Source organism: Scardinius erythrophthalmus, assembly GCF_964197995.2.
Source record: "Scardinius erythrophthalmus genome assembly, chromosome: 16".
Taxonomy (NCBI): Eukaryota; Metazoa; Chordata; class Actinopteri; order Cypriniformes; family Leuciscidae; genus Scardinius; species Scardinius erythrophthalmus.
In genome coordinates, this window is record NC_138236.1 from 11,366,520 (window position 1) to 11,386,529 (window position 20,010).

A 20,010-nucleotide genomic window follows, 5' to 3' on the forward strand; every position below is an offset into this window, starting at 1 on the left:
GCTGCTCCGTCACTCACAGCATGTGCGTCATTTCCGTTGTCAGGTGGTGCTGCTATGGAAAGATGTGATCAGTTGTCCTAAGAAGGCTTTTCCCTCAAAACCTCTGTCGGTAATCGTGACATTTCTCCAGTTCGCGTGAAACAAACCGCTTTGTGGTGGAGTGTAAATGTCGGTGCGTCCCTGCTGAACATTGAGTCGGCCAGAAATGAGTGAGAATTAGTCTACGACAGAGGATTCCCTCGGCGGTTTTGGTAAGTTGTTAAATGGCCCGTCGGTCGGTTGAGGAGATTTTCACAGTCTGTTAAAGGGACACGGTGAACTCACTGGCTTTGTGGTATTTAATTTCGTCTTGAAATGCACGCTTTTGCAACGATTCAATTGTCGTCCGGTTAAATATGTTGAGATATTGACTATACAAGCACGAATACAAATACAAAATTAGCAAGTTTCGCTTTCAAATGCTAAGGGGAGTCAAATAGGCTGGTTATTTTAAATAAGTGCACGAGCTATTGTTTTCTTATACACACTCATTAAGTCATTTATACTAGTGGTTATTGTTGTTAATTTTCTTGTAGCTGTTTGACAGCGTTCGTAAGTGTACGCCGTGTACTTTGTTGTGATCACACTGCAGTGCTCCTGTCTCTATTCCCTCTGCTGTTGTTTAACTATAAATGGAAACATTAGTCACTTGTTTTTACACACCACAAATCTTAGACATCCAAATATCAAACAAAACTTGTGCAAAACGCGCATCTGATACGGGTTGCATCAAGCTGTCAGCCGGTGCCAGGTTCGGAAGTTTGCATGCAGTGACAGCTAGTATATTTAGATCTTATAAAATATTAAGATGTTCTTCTCAGAGCGTTTAAATCATGCAGGGATGATATTTCACTTCTCCAATGACTGTGATGTGTGCATAATGCCATAAGATGACCACACTCCATCCATTAAATTTGTTGAATGCAAAGCAGTATGAGTAATCTTTCATATAGCATGGTTTCATCATCAGCATGTTGTTGTTAAAGGGACAGTTCACCTAAAAAAAAAAAAAAAAAAAAAAGATTGGTCATCTTTTACTCGCTGTCATGTTGTTCCAAACATGTATGATTTTTTTTATTTCTTCAGTGGAACACAAAAGGAGATGTTAAGCTGAATATTAGGCACTGACAACCTTGGTCACCATTCATTTTCATTATGTTTTTTTTCCATTCAATTAAAGTGAATGTTGACTGAGACTGTCTAGTGTCTCCTTTTTTTGTTCCACAGAAGAACGTCATCCGGATTTGAAACAACATGAGGGTGAGTAATTGACATCCTTCCTGAGAATTGTGTTTACTAGCTCTGAAATGGATTCAATATTGCGTCTTTGTATGCATATGTGCATCTTAGTGTCAGTGAGAGAATTTCAACCGCATTCATGTTTGGCATGACCTAAAATTTATTACAGATGGTTTAATACCAACCCGTAGATTAATTATTTTCCTTTCAGTTTGCAGGTCAAATTTTCAGTCTTGGTGTTTTAAAGATGTCGGCTCTCCAATAATGCATGTCAAAAGAGTCGATGAGAAAGCAATCACGTCTCTCGCCCCCGTCTGTCACATTGTCAGCAGTCTGGGTCCAGAAAGACAAAAAGCTGTAAACGTGTAAAATGATCTGCGATAACAGCCAACTGTACCCCCTCCTACGTCCTCGAGACAAGCTGTGTGCTCTGTTGCAGAATTACATTTGAATGTCTATTTCATTCAAAATTACAATTCAACTAAGCTTATAGCGTGAATGTGAATCACAAGTGTCTGTTGTAGCTCTGAATTCAAAATGTGGGTGCCTTTTTAGCTCTGCTTTGCATGTATTCACTATTAGAGCACATTGATTGATATTTTATTACTGGGATTTCATGTCCAGTCTCTGTATTGTCCCTTAATTTAAACAGAGTTGAGATTGATTTTGGAGAGCCCCAGGGGCGCAGAACTGCCCGCGATGCTAAATGCGCTCCCCCACCCCCTGTTCGCATCGTGATATGATGTCTGCAGGCTGCGTGTGTCATGCTACCATTGGTGTCAAACAGCAGCATTTCATATTTCTGACAAATTGCTACCAGTGCAAACCCCAGGGCTTGTGTGAATCACACTATATCCGTCCATATCACCACTTGACTTTCTGTAGGACCACAGAAACAGTCATCAGATTATACAAGAACCCTTTATCCAACAAAACAAGCAACCTCTGAAATAATGAACTCTTTATCGTAAATATTTGTCCTTCATTATTGCACTTCGTCATGTGATCTCTGAACATTTTTGCTTTCGAAATGTTCCCTGTTACAGACCGTTCAGTATGAAAATCTTGTAATATGCAGATTACGCCACAAAGATTTGCAGATAAACCCATGCAGATTAAGGAATGGAAGGATTACAAATAGTGAAAGGGGAAAAAACATGAATCGCAGCATCAGAGTTCAGAGTTCCTCTTTATTTTAGTTCATTTGAGCTCCATCAGTGCTCAACGTTTGCCTTTCTCGAGCAGGTTGTGGTCTGTGGCACCATTTGTAAATAGGCTTCTATTGTCTATTATGGAAGTCACATAAACAGTTCACACCTGCTGCTAATCTTTGCTCATGCAAATGCATGTGGATCTGATGGGTTGCCATTCATACAGGGGCAGAGCTGTTAATGGCGTCTCACTGTTTTGAGGTGTCAGGGAGGGCATGGCTTTTGCTCGATTTCCTTCCCCCACCTGTTATTTGCCCTCTTTATAACTCACACTTTTTTTGGCAGTGTACTGAAAGACCTCATTGGGTTGGCTATTGACCCTCAAGGCAAGAATGCAATGAATGAGTGTCCTAGGGTTATATTGTTTGGGTGCGCTTGAGTTTCGTTTTTAGTCAAGAAGCCACGTTTGCATGTCAGGTTGTTTTTTATCAATTTGAGTATTGACGCCGACTCAATGTTTTTGGCCTTTTCAGATCTGCAGAATGTCCAAACGCCGTGCTTCGGAACGAGGGGCCGGAGAGTCATCTGGCAGACCCAGCAAGCTCCTTTGTCCTGGGATATCGGGCAACAATGCTAAGAGAGCCGGTCCCTTTGTTTTAGGTAAGCCACCCAGGGTAATGCAAGTGAATCTTCAACACTAGCCCAGCCCTATCTTTTTGTGTTTCTATTCAAGCAAGAGGAGGAGGAGGTATAGACTTCGTTCGGAAGCCTGTGTTTGAAAAGAATTGCAGGAATGTTTTGGATTGACTGCTTCACTTCTGAATCTGCAGGTCTTTCCCTGTATGTCACTATCACACTACAGTCTTGCCTTTGAAATGCACCCGTCACAGTTGGAAATAGCAGTGTGATGTGGTGCAGGGCACTGTAATGAGAGTGTTTATGATTGGCTTCAAGGGGGATTGCTGTGCTCTGCACTGACACTACCTTTTGCATCTTTTCACACTCCTTTTCTCTATCCCTCCCCATCTCGACAGGCCCACGGCTGGGAAACTCTCCCGTGCAGAGTATAGTGCAGTGTTTAGCCAGAAAAGATGGGACGGATGATTTCTACCAGCTAAAAGTGAGTACTCTTTTATGCCTCATTAACATGGTATTAACATCAAGTGGTCAGGTGGTCCTTCACAAATCGTTCTAATATGGTGATTTCTTCTTATTCTCAATGTTAAAAACAGTTGCTTAATATTTTTGTTGAAATAAACTTTTCAGGACATTTTGATGAATAGAAAGTTCAAACAGCATTTATTTGTATTTTATGTAAAGTTTTTGCTGCCCCTTTTGATCAATGTATTACTTTTTTTTTTTTTTTGACCCTAAACTTTTAAACTAGTGAAATGTAATTGTTTATTCAGTAGCTGCTCTGGATTCAGTAAGTTCATTCAGTGAATGATCCATCAGACATCTTTCTGGAGATTTTGATTAATTGGAGAAAAAAATCTATATTTTTTCCTACCCTACAGAAATTTTGATCCCTGTTCAGTTTCTTTATTGGAGATCAGATCAGCAAAAATTGCTTTTTTTGACAGTCTCATTCTGTATCACCTCACAAAAACCCTCCCACGTTATTCAAACGTGTCCTGACCAGGGAAGTGAGACTGCTTCTGAACACAAAAGCCCCTGTGTGTCTAACTGTTTGCATGAACCTTTGACCTGCCTCAACAAATCTCTACAATCCTGTCCAATTGATGACCAACTCTGGTTCAGAGATGACCATTAAACCTTTTTGTTTATGAACCAGCCTGTTACTGGAGGGGCTTGACTGAAAGGTGATTGTCAACCTTTTGACCCTACTCTTCCATGCCCATGAGTCTAGTGTCTCTCAGATCGTTGTGCAGATGTGTTGAAGGACATGTGAGGGACTTATCTTTGTCTTCTCTGAAGATAAAGCCTTTAATGGACCCTCTGTATTGCCTCAAGATCGTTGATAGCTTAGTATTCCATCACATTGAAGATAAGAGACCCCCAGGAAGGTTTAGAACAGGATCTAGTGGCGTGGTGTCTTCTTACCTTTGACCTTTGTTGTAGATTCTGACCCTGGAAGAACGTGGGGACACAGCTGGAGAGACACAGGAAGAAAGGCAAGGCAAAATGCTCCTGCATACAGAGTATTCTTTACTGTCACTGCTCTCCAACCAAGAAGGAGTGGTTCACCATCACGGCCTCTTCCAGGTAAGACCAATTAGGAGTAGCTTGTGTAGAATGTGTCATTAGTTTTTTAATGACTGTCAAGATGCATTATTTGTGCAGCTGCTGGAATTGTTTGGTATCTTGAACATCAGGAGTGGGAAAAAGTCATTCATTGCATCATGATTCTTTCTCAAATGGTTCTGCTTTGAGCCTCAAAAATAGTATTTATTAATTATAAATCATTATGAAAAAACAAAACAATTTAGCATCATGCATTTACACAGGATGAAATGTATAACAATTGAAAATTGATCATCCACAGAAAACGTGCTGATTGATCTCAAAATATACTATGTTTTGCTATTTCATTTTTTTCAGAGCTGAACCATCTCTTCTATTTTATCTCTTTTTTTTTTCTATTTCTATTGTTGGATGAGAGTATACAATCTGCCTTAACTCACCAAAGATTTGTCTTTTGAAATTTGAAATGCATCAACTTGTTTTGGAATCTGTCTGTGACTCTTTAAATCAAAATTGAATCGATTTGAGATTCCCTCCCCTTGTGAATGTCCTCAGTCTCACAGCTTAATTTGTTCCTTCAGTTGTTTTCATTTTCATCACAAAGTGCTAGCAGTGACTCACCACTTACTTTCTCTTTGAGATGCTTTTTCCCCTCCCTCTCTTGCGTTGGCTTTTTAACTATATCATAGACCTCTCCTTTCTTCCCTGGTGAAAATCGGCTGCAGAACAAGCCGTACTGTGCTGTCAGGGCCATTCATTGAAGCTTGCAGTATTGATTGGTTTATTATAGCTTGTCTCTAGAGTGGGCCAGTTAATTATGGATCGCCTCTTGTGTTCGGAGGCGCAGTCATTGCAAATACAAACCACACTGCCGATCGATTTGTGGCCCTCATTTGACCCCGGTCTCAGGTGACCGAAGGAGGGCTTTTATCATTCAAGCTGTTGCACATGTCGAGTCATACAGGAGAATCGCTGCTTTCCTTTTTGTAACACCAGTCCAATAGCGTCATCTTGTACGTGAAACACAGTCTTTTCTTCTCCACGCCATTCAAAAGCTTAATGGTGCGGTTATGTATCAGTTTTCTTTTTAGACACTGTTAAATGCACTGCTGGGTCGGTCGAGGCAAAGTCTTTTATGCTGTCCCTGCAATTATTGTCTGCGCAAAACTTTTATAATGCATTCTCTTTCACTTTTCTGTCTCAGGACCGATCCTATGAGATTGTCGAGGACATGGAGGCCAACAAAGTGCGGAAGATGAAGAGACGAATCTGTCTGGTGCTCGACTGCCTCTGTGCCCACGACTTCAGCGACAAGACGGCCGACCTCATCAACCTGCAGCATTATGTCATCAAAGAGAAGCGATTGAGCGAGCGCGAGGCCATCGTTATCTTCTATGATGTGGTGAGAGTGGTGGAGGCGTTACATAAGGTGAGCTGCCATGGTGAACTGGTTTTAAAGCCAAGACCAAATCAAAACCGGACGCATTTCTAATTTTCGGTTTTTAATCTAATATTTATTTTCTATATCAGCTTTTTCGATTAGCAAAAATGATTTTTAGTGATTGCAATGCCAGTCACATTAGGTTCACTTTAGTTTTATTTATTTTTTAGCTACTATTTTTTTTGTACTATGGTTTCTGATGGATAAAATGTCCAGCAATTTTTTCTTTCCTCCTTGAATTAGTTTGTTTTTTGGGAAGTTTGTCATTTTGCAGAAGTAAAATGATTGCACATGACTTTTTTTTTTGCTGATTTTAATGTGTAATTCACCTTAAGTAATGTGGTGAATGATGCATGATATTTATCTGTAATATTATATAACGGTGATTGTCAGGTTGCATGCTGTCCAACTTGTAGCCATATCTTCTGGTATATATTGTAACCATTCACTGTTCTTACCATTGTAGAAGAACATCGTGCATAGAGACTTGAAGCTTGGAAACATGGTGCTCAATAAAAGGTAAGACGTCTTTCCTCTTCCTTTTACCTGCTGAGTTTTCTGTGCGCTCGGCTCTCTGTTGGGGTTTCATGGAGCACCGTCTGGCCTCATTGACCCCTCTCCTCTTGAGCTCTTAGTGCGAGTGTGATTCATCCCCACAGGCTGAAGAGGGAGGGGAGGGAGCAGCGGGAAACTATCCCAGTTAAAACGAACAGGCATGGAACGTGCCCCTGGTTCATTCCCTGGAAAAAAGGAGCGGGTGATAGAGCCAGGGAAGGGAGGGGGTTGGTAAAACCGCACATGCTAGCTTGAAGGCATCTGATGTCGGCAAGCATTGTGAATCAGATAGGTCTAGTGGAATTCCCAATCCATAAAGACCCTCTCCAAACACCATATGTGCCGTGTTGCATGTGTTTCTGACGTGTGTGGAATGGGAATGCTTCTAAAAACAGCTCTGTTGTCTCTGCCATTTCAACTGTCCTGAGGAACGAGAGAGTTACTGACTAATTGAAAATCCTCAGTTCTGCCTGTCACATTTGCCAGCATGTGTTGTTCGCCACTGAGTTCTCACATATTGTAGTTCGGTCACATAAGTGCCCAGCTTGTCTAATTACGAAACCCGTCACACCATATAAGCTCAGTGGCATGTGTAGAGAGAGGAGGAGTGGGTCTAGTTTCTTTCATCATCCTCTCTCTCTTCCTTGTCTCTTTACAGGCAACTGTACTTGCGTTCTGGCTGGTTGAATAGATGTTATGCATTATGCAGCATTTTTTGCCATTAACCCCTTCAAGCCCACAGAAAAACAAAGCCTACTGTTTTATTATCTAAAAATGCTTCTTACACTACCTTTCAAACGTTTGGGTCAGCTTTTTTTGTTGAAAGAAATAAGCAAGGATGCATTAAATTGATCAATCTTGACAGGAAAGACTTTTACATTGTGAAAAAAATAGGATCACTGTTTCTTCAAATACACTGAAGACTGGCGTAATGGCTGCTTAAATTCAGCTTTGCCACACAGGAATACATTTTACAAGGTATTTTAAATTGTAATTATATATCAAAATGTTACTGTTTTTACTGTGTTTTTGATCAAATAAATGCATCCTTGGTGTGCATACATTTTTTTTATAAACATTAAAAAAACAAATCAACCACAAATTAATATTTCTTGGGAAAACTTACCCAGATGCAATTCTAAATTTTCTCAGAAAAGAGTTGTCAAGTTATGAAATATGAACATTGAGTAACACGTGAGTTTCAGTGTTTTTTTTTTCTCTTTTTTTTCATCTTAATTTCTTGCATGTGCCATTGTTGAGTCAAGCATTTTACGCTTGTTCCATGGGAGTCAAGTAAAAAGACTGGTATTGCATTGATGAACAGCAAAAGAAAACATCCACACGTATGCACACTTGTCACTGGACCCTATGGTGATGAAACCGAGCAGTCTGGTCTGTCTGCTTCAGTTCAGCAAGAGAGCAGAACACTGTGTCCCAGCTGGAGATAATACAGCCCTCTGCCAAAGGATTCATAGCTCAGAGCTGAGTCACACTCATGTAACGCTGGCAGACCTCTCTCTCTCCCCCCCCCCCTCTCGCTTTTTCACTCTCCAAATACCCTTCTGATCCGACTGTCTGTGTGACCCTGCCCAGCCGGCAGACTGTTGGATTTAGGTGGAATGGAAAGTACTCAGTATTAGTCATAAGTGGTCCATGACATGATACTTGGGCCTTCGAAAATGACTGCAGAATGTGGTTCTGACATATAATATCTGTGGAGCTTTCTGCATGCTGCAGAATCAACCTGTAAAGGCTTTATCATCAGCATTTTGTCAGTAACTGCCATGTAGTGCAGAATCTTCTCTCACAATTCACAAGCGTTGGTGCCATCATTTCATACCTCCTTTCCCTACTTCACAGCTTACACACTCCGCTCTTTAGGGAGCACCATATGGCTGTCAACATTAAGGCTCTATAAAAGTGAACAAATTGCCTGATCTGCACATTTGCTTTCACTATTAGCTTTGTTCCTTGTACAGCACAGATTGCCCAAGCAAAGGAACTCCAGTACTAAACAATTGCATCAAAATCCCACATTAACCTCACCCAGCAGAGGCAGTTCTGACCGGATTTCGACATTGAGACTTCCTCTTGCGTTTAAACCATTTAACTTTTCCCATCAACAGGGGCTAATTTTAGCAGCACTGAGAGACTGGGAGGCTTCTGGTCTCTTCACTTGAGCAGGAAGAGGAGAGTGAGCAATGAGAATGTCCTGAGGAGAAACACTTGCTGACTTTTTTTCGTTCGAGAACCAAAGCTCAAACAGTCATGATGAAGTCAGATAAAAGCTTCCATTTAGAGTAAAACTATTTCGAAGATTAAAACTAGCAGGAATTAGATGCTGCATGTAAAGAACGCCAAGTAAGCCAACCAGTTTGTGACATTTAGAAGCATGTCATTTGAAAATATTGCCACCATGTGAAATTGCCGTGAAAAAACGACAGTCATCTCCATTCAACAAAAAACTTTTGAATATATTATGTATTCAAATGCCTTGAAGCGCACAAACTTTAGCAAATTGTCAATGAGTGTGAGATATCTGGATCTTAGTGGATCCAGTTAATGCATAAAGATATTATTGCATTTGATTCATTTTGTTAAATTGACTATTTATACACCATTAAAAGTAAAATGAAATTGAAAACTTAAACAGATTATAACTGGTACAGATGCTGTGTAGAATGGATAGCGTTTTTTCACATAGTCCATTGTGACTAATCTCAACTCTCTTTTCACTTCTAATCTAATTTAATCATGACCCTCCTTTTTAAATGAAGATGGTAATGAGCCTAAACCAGTAAGAAATTCATCTGGGAAAAACAAAGCTTCTGGAACGAGCCTGTTTGTAACTGTTAGGCGTAAGTGTGACAGTCACTTTCAGGGTGTGAAAGTGAGAGCGTAACTGGGGAAGCATGGGAAAAGAGGATGTAGCTGAGAGATGAAGCTGTTGTGGTGGATGTTTTTTTTTGTTTTGAATGAAGGGAGATTACAGCTCTTGACTGTGTGAATTCTCACATTGGAGGTCCCCCAGTTCAGCTCAGTCAGCTGACGCGTTAGTTTTGCTCACTGTAAATGTGAATGTATTTTTTTAAATATTTCTCTGAATGTTGGTGTGCTTGTTTTCATTGCACGCCTGTCGCTGAAAAAGTGCTGTTCTTTCCTTTCTGAGGTGCAAAGATTAGTCATCACCGAGCTTGTGAGAAGCCACAGGTGACTCACTTGTTTGTCAAGTGCAGTCACGGTGTGTTCTGTCATGTTGGGTTCTGCTTTCTGGAAAGGCAGAATGGCTCCCTGCCATAGATTAGATTTAATGACAGAGACAAAAATATCAAAGGCATGTTTGCACAGATACAAACATGACTCACCTAACAACAGTTAGAGTTTAATTTTGATATGCATATATATTGTAAAATTGTGTGTGTATGTACGTACATGTATGTATTCCACAATAATCCAGACAGTAGAAATGAATTGAATACAGAATTTGGAGTGGCTTTTTGAGGGAATCTAACAAAAACATAAATATTTCTGAATCAGATTGCAATACAAATATCAAGAATTTAATTTATTAATTTCATTTTCATAACGCCTTTACTTTTGACAAGATAGATTGTCATGTAATAAAAAATAATGTTATGCTGCAAAGGAAGGGATAGTTCACCTGAAAATTCTGTCATAATTTACTTACCAAAAAAACTGATGGGCCTCAAAAACTTTTCTTTATATAACATATAATTTTGTCTTTTTTTTTTGTCCTTTTGATTTTGTGGTAAATTATGACCTTTATTTCACAAGCTGTCTTTTTAATAAACAGTGCGACTTGATGCGGGAATTCTTGGTTGGTTTTTTGACGTCATCGGCATGTTGTGTTTGTGTGCTCCAGGACCCATCGGATCACCATCACGAACTTTTGCCTTGGCAAGCATTTGGTGAGTGAAGAAGATCTGTTAAAGGACCAGCGAGGCAGTCCAGCCTACATCAGCCCAGATGTCCTAAGTGGTGAGAATCCAGCTTTTCTCTCTGTGTGTGTTTATGTGTGTGACTCACATGACTCACCCTTCATGTCACCACTGTAATCAAAGCTCATAAACCCAACCACCTACACGGCCCTAATCAGGACAGCAGTCGCAAACCGTCAGCATGGATGAGCAATAGTTACGTTTATTGAAGTCATTATTTGTGTTGTGTGCTGCAGGACTTGACCTGTTAGTTCAACGACTCGATACCAAAACTCTTCCCTTAAGCTTGTTAAGCTTGTTACAGATAAAATTAACTGCGGTCGTATCACAAGGTTTATCTTTCCAAACAATCTCTTTCTTTGTGGAACCGAAGTTCACTCAAGTGATGTAATTTCAGTACATGAGACTTGCGTTTTATCTTGTGTGTGAAACATTTATGTAGTCGAAAGAGGTATATGTATATTTATGTAGTCAAAAGAGGAAATATTTGGACCTTTTCTATAAAATGTAGTTTCTAAAAACATGTGTTAAGAAATACGGTGGATGTCTATGGATCTTGCACGCTTGCCCTGTGGAACTTCATTATATGTACATTACTGCCAGGATATATCTGTACTTATACCTATTTTTTGGTATATCCAAATTTTTGTATTATTTTTTTTCTGAAGTGTTGACAACTTATGTATACAACTAATTGTTGCAAACTGGTACTACCAACAAAATATTAGTCCATTCCTGGAACTGGGCGTCGTTACACTACATCCTTATGCATCGCTCTCTGCCAGGACTTTTACGGGCTTTTCCCAAATCACGGAAGTGACCTCGATGTCCGGGTTAGCGGTAGCAATGCCTTCAGGCAAGTGTTATTTAAATAAACTCCTGATGTACTTACAAACTTTCCAATGCCTCGTTTTATGAGTACAGAACCTATTGTACCACTACAGAAGTTTGGTACCATTCCGGGCATTATTAGTGGGGTAATTTACGAGATACAACCTTGGATCCATTAGCGCCTGCACTAAGCCATTCGGCTGATATCTCTAAATAAGCTCTAATTTTAATAATGTTCGACCAAGGGAAAAAAAGCTTCTGGGGGGGTGTTTGGCTTGAGGTCATGGTGCAAAGGACCCTAGGTTGAAATTACTCCGAACCATCCCTTTAAGTGCAAGTAGGATTAATTCAAAACTAAAATGTCAATTTAAAAACTTTGTGTGCAGAGTGCAATTTGTAAAAAATGATTAAAAGTCCCTGCTTTCAAATCTTTTTCGTTTAGTTGATGCACTAGCTAAAATATCCGACAACACAACCTTTCCAAAACTGTCTTTCATGTGTTTTCTGGGTTTTTCCGAGACCTCTGTGGATGTAGGCTCTGGTTAAATGGTGCATTCCGAGCATGCATGTTAAATAGAGGCGCAGTCGAGCTCTTGTTTGTGGTCTCCATTCACAGTAAAATGACAGAAAGAAACTGGGAGTAAATCAGCCGAATATGACAGCAGAACAAAGGGAGAGCTGCTTCAGTGAGTCATCACAATGAGTCATGCAGAGAGGAACTACTCTTCCTGCTCTCTCTCTCCCTATCTCTCTCTCTTTCTTCCTCTCACTGTTTTTCCATCGCTCACACTCTCTCTCCTCTGCACCTCTTTCGCTTTCTCATGCGTAGGGTCGAAGTAGAAAGAGAGAATGTGTACATTACAGAAAAATATACCATGCAAATCAAGCTGTTTACCAAACAGAAACCTACCCAATTAACCCCTCTTTTAAAACAAGCTCCTATGACTCATTTGTACTCTTCTGGCATTCTTTTGCCCATTTATGGTGGTAAACAAACCAGTATGGTGAGTGTGAATAGGTTTTAGGGGACTATATAACATGCTTCCAAGAGTGTCACCATCTTTTAAACACACCATTTATAAGTTTGGGGTCAATTCGATTTTTTTTTTTTTATGAATACTTCAGCACGGATGCATTAAATTGATTAAAAGTGACAGTAAAGACATTTACAATGTTATGATGACAAATGTTACAAATTATTTCAATTTCAAATAAATGCTGTTCTTTTTAACTTTCTATTCATCAAAGAATCCTGAAAAAAATCTATCACGTTTTTTTTTTACAAAAATATTAAGGAGCACAACTGTTTTCAACATTGATAATAAAAAAATATATTTTTGAGCACCAAATTAGCATATTGGAATGATTTCAGAAGGGTCATGTGACACTTAAAACTGGAGTAATGGGTGCTGAAAACTTATAACGTACTTATCTACGTACTTATGTACGTACTTGTGTAGCGTTTGATACTGTGCCAAGAGAAAGTTCGAGTCTGACTGAATAAGCAATCTGTTGTAGAGCTGCCCGTTGAAATTGCACTTTGTTCCCATGTAGGTCGACCGTACCGTGGTAAACCCAGCGATATGTGGGCACTCGGTGTGGTGCTGTTCACCATGCTCTACGGCCAGTTCCCGTTCTATGACAGTATACCTCAAGAGCTCTTCCGCAAGATCAAAGCAGCAGAGTACTCCATCCCTGAGTGAGTCTCTCCATTATCTCTGTTCTTTGATATGAATCAAATGTGTTTAAACATGTTAATTAAAAAAACATGTTAATAAAAATGCTCTAGTACCTATCAGCTACGCTCCTCAAAGTGGTTGCTTTTTAAGGTGCCACGAGTTACAACCGAATTGGGAAAAACAGCTTTTTCTTATTTAGCACCTTGGGGGTGGAATAATCTACAAAAAGAGCTAAAGTTAGCAACCCTTATGTCCATAAATGAATTTAAAACTACTGTAAAGAGTGTTGTGATGGAGACATGTTCTTGTTTTTCTTAAGAGTCTCATTGTGTTTTATTTTTAACATTTTGTACTTCTTTTATCGTGAAAATGTAATTTGGTGTTTATGTATGCATTTGTGTGATTTGGCTGCTACCTTGGCCAGGTCTCTCTTGTAAAAGAGATTCTGAATCTCAATGGGACCTCCTGGTTAAATAAAGGTATAATAATAATTAGCAAATATTGTGTTGGCCCTAGTTTAAAAGGATAGTTCACTCAAAAACAAAAAAAAAACACTTGTTCACATCGTGTGTCAAGATTTTCATTAAACTGTGACTAAAATTTTCTTCTGTTCCACACTTAAAATTGTCATATGACATATGCCGTAGTATAAATAAGGAATAATTGATGATGGGCAGTTGAATTTTTTGAAAATAATGCACACCTGAGGTGGTACATAGACCCACACATAGTTGAATAAACAAATAAGGATTTTGCAGTGTGTTTAATACTAATAGTAATTATAATGAAATCAATTTCACAAGTAGTGGAGAAGTTCATTTGCGGGTGATTGCGTGTTAGCGTCTTTGTTTCCATAGCGACGGAGTCATGTGCTGTAACCGGGTGTAATGCGCGTTTTTTTAAAAACCATGTCGAGCTCATGTCCTCTCCAGATATGAAAATGGTATCAATGGGCCTGTCCAGTAACTAATGATGAACGTAAGGCGAACTACACAATTTAATTTGCCCACACGGTGCAATGGACTTAAAGCAGTATGCCATGACCGACAAATCCTTGCTTTTAAAGGTATAGGCCTATTGTTTTTTGTTTTTGTTTTTAAATTTGGATAATCTTTTAATATAATATTCCATACATTGTCAGAGCTTGGTAGATGGGTAACTATTATATTTGTAGATGTTATTAGACGGATTAATTAATAGATTATAATTAATGTTATTTATTAATTTATCGTTTCTAAAAATGAATCATATTATGCATAATTGTGCTAATAACGGAGGCTTGAGCCATTGATAGCAGACTAATGCAGTTATGAGAGAGAGAGAGAAAGAGAGAGATTACCTGAGTCTGTGCAGTTCTCAACAGCGTTCAGCAGCAGCAGCATCTCTAATCGCAAAACTGTAAGTTTATCTGCTTCAAGAACAGAGCCATTATTAGCCTACCTCACTAGTGAGAAATGTCATGTAGCTTTTAAGTTGCTAAACGATTTTACAGATAACATAGTCAGAGCAGCGCTGACAACACGTTTCTGTGCGAGTGTATGTCCGTACCATAGACTGTAAAAAAAAGATGGACGATACCCCTTCACTCTCTTCCATTGGTGAAAAGTGAAGCGGCCAAAGTCCTAATATGGCACTGACATCTTGCGCAGATTTGGGACCTGATTCAATCACAGCTGTCAATCAGGACGTCACATTCCAGTTTTTATAGCATCAAATAACTAAGACCAAACTTATATAAAAAAAAAAAAAACACTTAAACTTACATCAGTGTGCTTAAAAACGACCTAAAATGACAGAAAACATCTTTGGAAAAAAAATGTAAGTGTAATTTGATTTGGTGTCCATCGCGTCCATTAGACTTTATGGGGAGGTGGGCTATATTTATTTGGTTGGTCAGTGTTGTCGTATGTTTTTTTTTTTTTTGTTGTTGCTGTTTTTGTTCTTTGTTCTTTTTTTTGCTGTTGTAGGACCTTTTGTAATAACTGAAATCATTTGACGAAGTGATATGGAACTGTAATGCGGTCAAGGCCTGCCTGGAACTACTTTAGCCATGCATTTCCCTGAAAATAATTGCACACCTTAGAATTTTTTTTAATTTCTTTTTGGTGAGCTATTACTTTCAATGAAGTCTGTGAAATGTTAATGGAAATTCTTATGCGTCTTTGTCTTTTGTTTATGCAGGGATGGGCGGGTATCAGAAAGTACGGTGTGTTTGATCAGGAAGCTTCTGGTGCTCGACCCTCAGCAGAGGCTCACTGCCACCGAGGTGCTCGAGTCTCTGAGCGCCATCATCGCATCCTGGTGCGTCTCATCTGATATGAGATCAGCTTTATAGTTCCATTTTTAGCCAAGAGTTCTTGTCAGAGTTCACATACCTTCTTAGGAATTCATGTAATGGGTGATGTCATGTTGGGTCAGATGTTGTCTCGCCACAATTTTTGCAATCCATTGCAGTTTTCAATGATGCATTTAAAGCTCCCTTGGCTATACAGCTGAAAATTCCTATTTGTCATTGAAAGATTTTTATTTTTTAAACAGGCAATCTGTGTCCTCGCTGAGTGGCCCTCTACAAGTGGTGCCAGACATAGACGATCAGCTTAACCACCCCGAACATCTTCAGGAGGTCAGTACCACTCGTAGGAATTACAATTATATGAAAGTTTAAGGGTGAAGGGCCTTTTTTATGAAATACAAGGGGCACAGGTTAACTTAAAATTATTTGAAATAAAATATATTATTATATAGAACCACTGCTTTAAAACCCTGATGCATAAATTGTTGCATTTAAATGAATGGGACAATTTATGTATGAAATGATTTGTTAACATTGCACATGATTGTTTTACTTGCGTGTTTTATAAATAAGGGGCAAAATTGTGTAGTGCCTCTTGTAGCTCTGAACGAAATTGTAAAAATATATTTTCAAACCGGGTTAACTGAAAGTCCCACCTTAAACTCACACCATTGGTTGGTTTGCTCTGCTTGAGAATCCTACCAACCTGACAGTGTTTTGAAAGTGCCAGTGTTTCAACCAACCAGTGGCTTGTCTGCAGTTGTCTTTGCTTATTAAGCTGGGATATATGAGAATATTAGGAATTTACTCTTTAACTAGCATTACTATGATGAGGTTCTTACTGGCTCTGAAACAGTCTTTTATTATATCCTCAGGCGAAAGTGACAGAGGAGTCGTCTCAGTACGAATTTGAGAACTACATGAGGCAACAGCTCTTGTTGGCAGAAGAGAAGAACACTATACACGAGACCAAGAACTTCCTCAGCAAGAGGCATTTCGGTAACGTGCCTCCAGTGAGGCGCCTCGGTCACGATGCACAGCCCATCAGTCCTCTGGATGCCGCAATACTGGCCCAGCGCTTCCTCCGGAAGTAGCACCGCCTTTCTGTCCGTGGGCGGTGGTCACCGGGAGTGGAGCGAGCCTCCGAACTAGGCGCACACTTGTATGTACGTTGTGTGTGAAAGAGTGTTTGTGAGTACGCAGCATGAGTCTGTCAGACACAAACAAGGGCCAAGGAACAGCTCAGTGCTCTGTTGCTCCATTCATCCACACAGGACACAGACTCTGCCTATGGGCGGCACAAAGGTCTAATGAGACTCTGACCACCAACACCACCTCCACCATGCCAATCCTTGCCCAAATCTCACACACCCACACACACACACACACACACACACACACACTTTCAGCAATACCCCAACAGAATCATGTAGCAGATGACACACAACCACCCTTCCCCACCCACCTCTCCCCCAGCACTTTCTACAGAAATGCCTCAGATCACATGATCAACCCTTTCGTTCTGTTCCCCTCAACCAGTTTGTCTGTTCCGCTCCCATCTACATCTATGACTGCAAATCTACCTCTTACCATTTTTTCTATCTCTCTATTTCCTCCTTTCTTGGTCAGTTTTTAACAATGCTCTCCGTTCTTATGAAAGCAGGACTCCTTATGTTGAGGGGAAGACAAGCACAGGCTCAAGAGCATTAGCATTGTGGTTGTGTAACTATTCTGTGTCAAAACCAGTGATTGGTTTTTCCTCAATCTAAATAAGCTTTTCCCCCTCCTCTCCTACAATAACAGTAGCATTTTAAGTAAGATTATTCTCTTTTTTTGCCATTTGAAGATGTTAAGTATAAGTTAGAAAGCTAATAACCTCATATTACTGAAATCATAGCAGCGCATGTTTCTCATTCCTCTATTTGAATGGGTTTCTGTTGGCAGCTAGCATCTGTGTCTAGATGCATACAACCAAAAGCTTAACTTGGCATCTAAACCGGCGTTACTGGTACGTTACTCTCCCCTTTTGCTTTCGTCCAATCAGAAGGCAGCATAAATATCAAGACCACCATTTCCTGTGCATTCCCCCAACTGTAAACAGAAATGTACATTTTAAACATGTTTTATGCCACTACAACGGACTCTAGAAAACTGAGCTGGGTGGGACAGCCATGGATATTGGTGTGTATATCACATAGGGACTCTTTGCGGGGCTGTGCTTGGAAAAAGATGAGGTATGGGACAGCTGGTGATGGGATGAAACTGTCAGGAAGCAGGGCGGCTGAGCCGGCAGTCATGCGGAAGTCTAAGCCAAGATAAGCCCTGTAAGCACAGCCCTTAAGCCCTCCTTTCCTTTTGTTTTCCTCCATCTATAGCGCTCACCCTCTGATAGCATGCCAAGCCATCAAAGTGCATCTTCTGCCATGTCCTCTATCTCCGGTGCTTTCGTTCCCCACACAGATTTCAGCTGCAGCTCAGGGATCGAGGATTGGCCGCTAGGGAACGTTTTTGGCCACCGTGATACAAAGAAACCAATTGCATAGGGGACTGTTTCTTTTTGTTTCTCTTTTCATTTTATTCCCTCACCTACCCCTCATTTCATGTATGGTTATTCAATATTTCAAGCTCATCAGGAAGGAAATGCCATCAGACTCACTCCTCTTAATCTGTTTCTTTTGTGAGAATTTTTGCAAGGAAACATATTCTTAATCTCATTAGACTTTTCCAATCCCATTTAAGCTACCCCATTTGTATAAAGCATAACTGTGGGATATCTAGCCTTAGATTATCGACAGATTCTCAACCATGAGCAGTGAATATGTACTTTTGATGCTAGAATATATCTTAGTATACTAGGCGGTTGGCTTGCATGGACCTGTGGCTTAGTTTGCAATGCCTTTATGTCTGGCTCCACTCATGTCATTAGATGAAAAGGTCATTCAGGACTGTAGGTCTCTGAGCTCATGACTAGCAGCTTGACCTGTCCTTTTTAATCTCCACTTTGATTTCCTCTCTCAAAGACGTAAAGCCTGGTAGTACTTGCTTACCTTTCTGTTTTCCTTTTAATTTATTTGCTGTTTTAATTAATCTGCCATAGTAAATGTAGAGATCATATATCACTCGAAAGCATTGCTGTGATCTCTCACGTTTTCTCCCCTTCTATCTTCAGTGAAGGTTTTGTTTTATTGACTCTCTTTCCTTCTTTTTTTTAAATTCTTGAGTAATTATTGCAACAATCCTGTCGGTATATTAAGCTACACTAATTAGGAGACTGACTTTGCATAGCTCTATTTTAAGTCAATGTGCACATTAGCATGACATGTAGAATCGATGTAGAGTTTATCTTGCGAGGTAAAGGATGATACCGCACTCTGGCCAGTGTGAAAGACATAATGGCGAATGGGGGCATCAGTAGTGCAAAACCCAGTACAGGGTATTATTATTTTGAAGAATCACACCAATGTTCCACACAAGCCACCTTTGAAAGCATTAGTTTTTCCCAGCTCAATGTGAATTTATTTGGTTAAAAAGCAGTATTGTAGTGGATAATATGTGTGACTTGATGGAGAGGAGCTATTTGTGAGCAAATCAAAGTCCTTTCCATAGACACAAAAAGGAGTGCCTCAAGGCTATATACTAGGTCCGCGTAGAGTTCTCACAAAAGCCATTATATCATAGCAAATCTGTACGGTTGCAATATGACTGCTGTTGATGTGGTTGTGTAGTCTGTACCCAAAACCTAGATGAAAGAAATTAGTACATTTTTGATTAATATGCCCCCTACCTAAGTGACTGCAAGTGCACCCCCCACCCCCCATCTTGCATAGACAGTTTTGTGATGTCCAAATTCTGTCTGCAGCATGAGAAGCGTACTTTGTTGAGCTCTGTATACAGTTTAAAAGCAATTAGTGCATGATTCTAATTAGCAAGACGTGCCATAAGATGCAGCAGATATTGGAGTGAATGTGGGTGTTTTGCAAATGATGAATACTCAAACACAAAGACAGTGCAAGGGAAGATACTGAACATTAAGTTTGACTTTGAATTTCTTTTCATTTTTTTTTTTTTTGGTCACTTTGTGCAGATGTTTCATAAATTGGGAGATTTCTCTTTAGAATGGTTACTTTTTTTGCATCTTTTACTAAAACTGGAAAATCTAAATCTGATGTAAAACAAAACATGATGAAACTTGCCTGAACGTTTGATGTTGTAAGCTGCTTGGTTAGAATGGTGTCAAAGAAAAAAAAAACTGGGTAATTGTACAGAGATGAAAAACAAATTTGTATAAAAGACATATTTTTGTACTTCATCAAATCTCTACATGCATGTCAGCAATAAAATTTGATATGGAAAATCTTTGTCTCTCTGTAGTAGAAGTGTATGCATTTTTTTAATTTATTTTTTAGACCAGTATTAAAAAAAAAAAAAAAAAAAAAAAAAAAATATATATATATATATATATATATATATATATATATATATATATATATATATGTATGTATGTATGTATGTGTGTGTGTGTGTGTGTGTATATATATATATGTATATATATATATATATATATATATATATATATATATATATATATATATATATATATATATATATATATATATAT

General features: G+C 39.3%; 1 protein-coding gene across 2 annotated transcripts; it reads left to right on the top strand.

The window, feature by feature from the left end:
- Positions 1–15: 15 nt before the first annotated feature.
- Positions 16–19,742, top strand: stk40 (serine/threonine kinase 40). Of its 2 annotated transcripts, XM_081389240.1 has the most exons (12): positions 16–251; positions 1,267–1,299; positions 2,963–3,089; positions 3,464–3,549; positions 4,512–4,655; positions 5,839–6,063; positions 6,542–6,594; positions 10,514–10,629; positions 12,975–13,119; positions 15,281–15,400; positions 15,638–15,722; positions 16,268–19,742. In XM_081389240.1, the coding sequence occupies exons 2-12, from the start codon at positions 1,294–1,296 to the stop codon at positions 16,484–16,486; spliced, it is 1,326 nt and encodes a 441-aa protein (XP_081245366.1). In that variant the 5' UTR covers positions 16–251; positions 1,267–1,293; the 3' UTR covers positions 16,487–19,742. The 2 variants fall into 2 exon arrangements, with proteins under 2 accessions (XP_081245366.1, XP_081245367.1); XM_081389241.1 differs by lacking the exon at positions 1,267–1,299.
- The last annotated feature ends 268 nt before the right edge of the window (positions 19,743–20,010 follow it).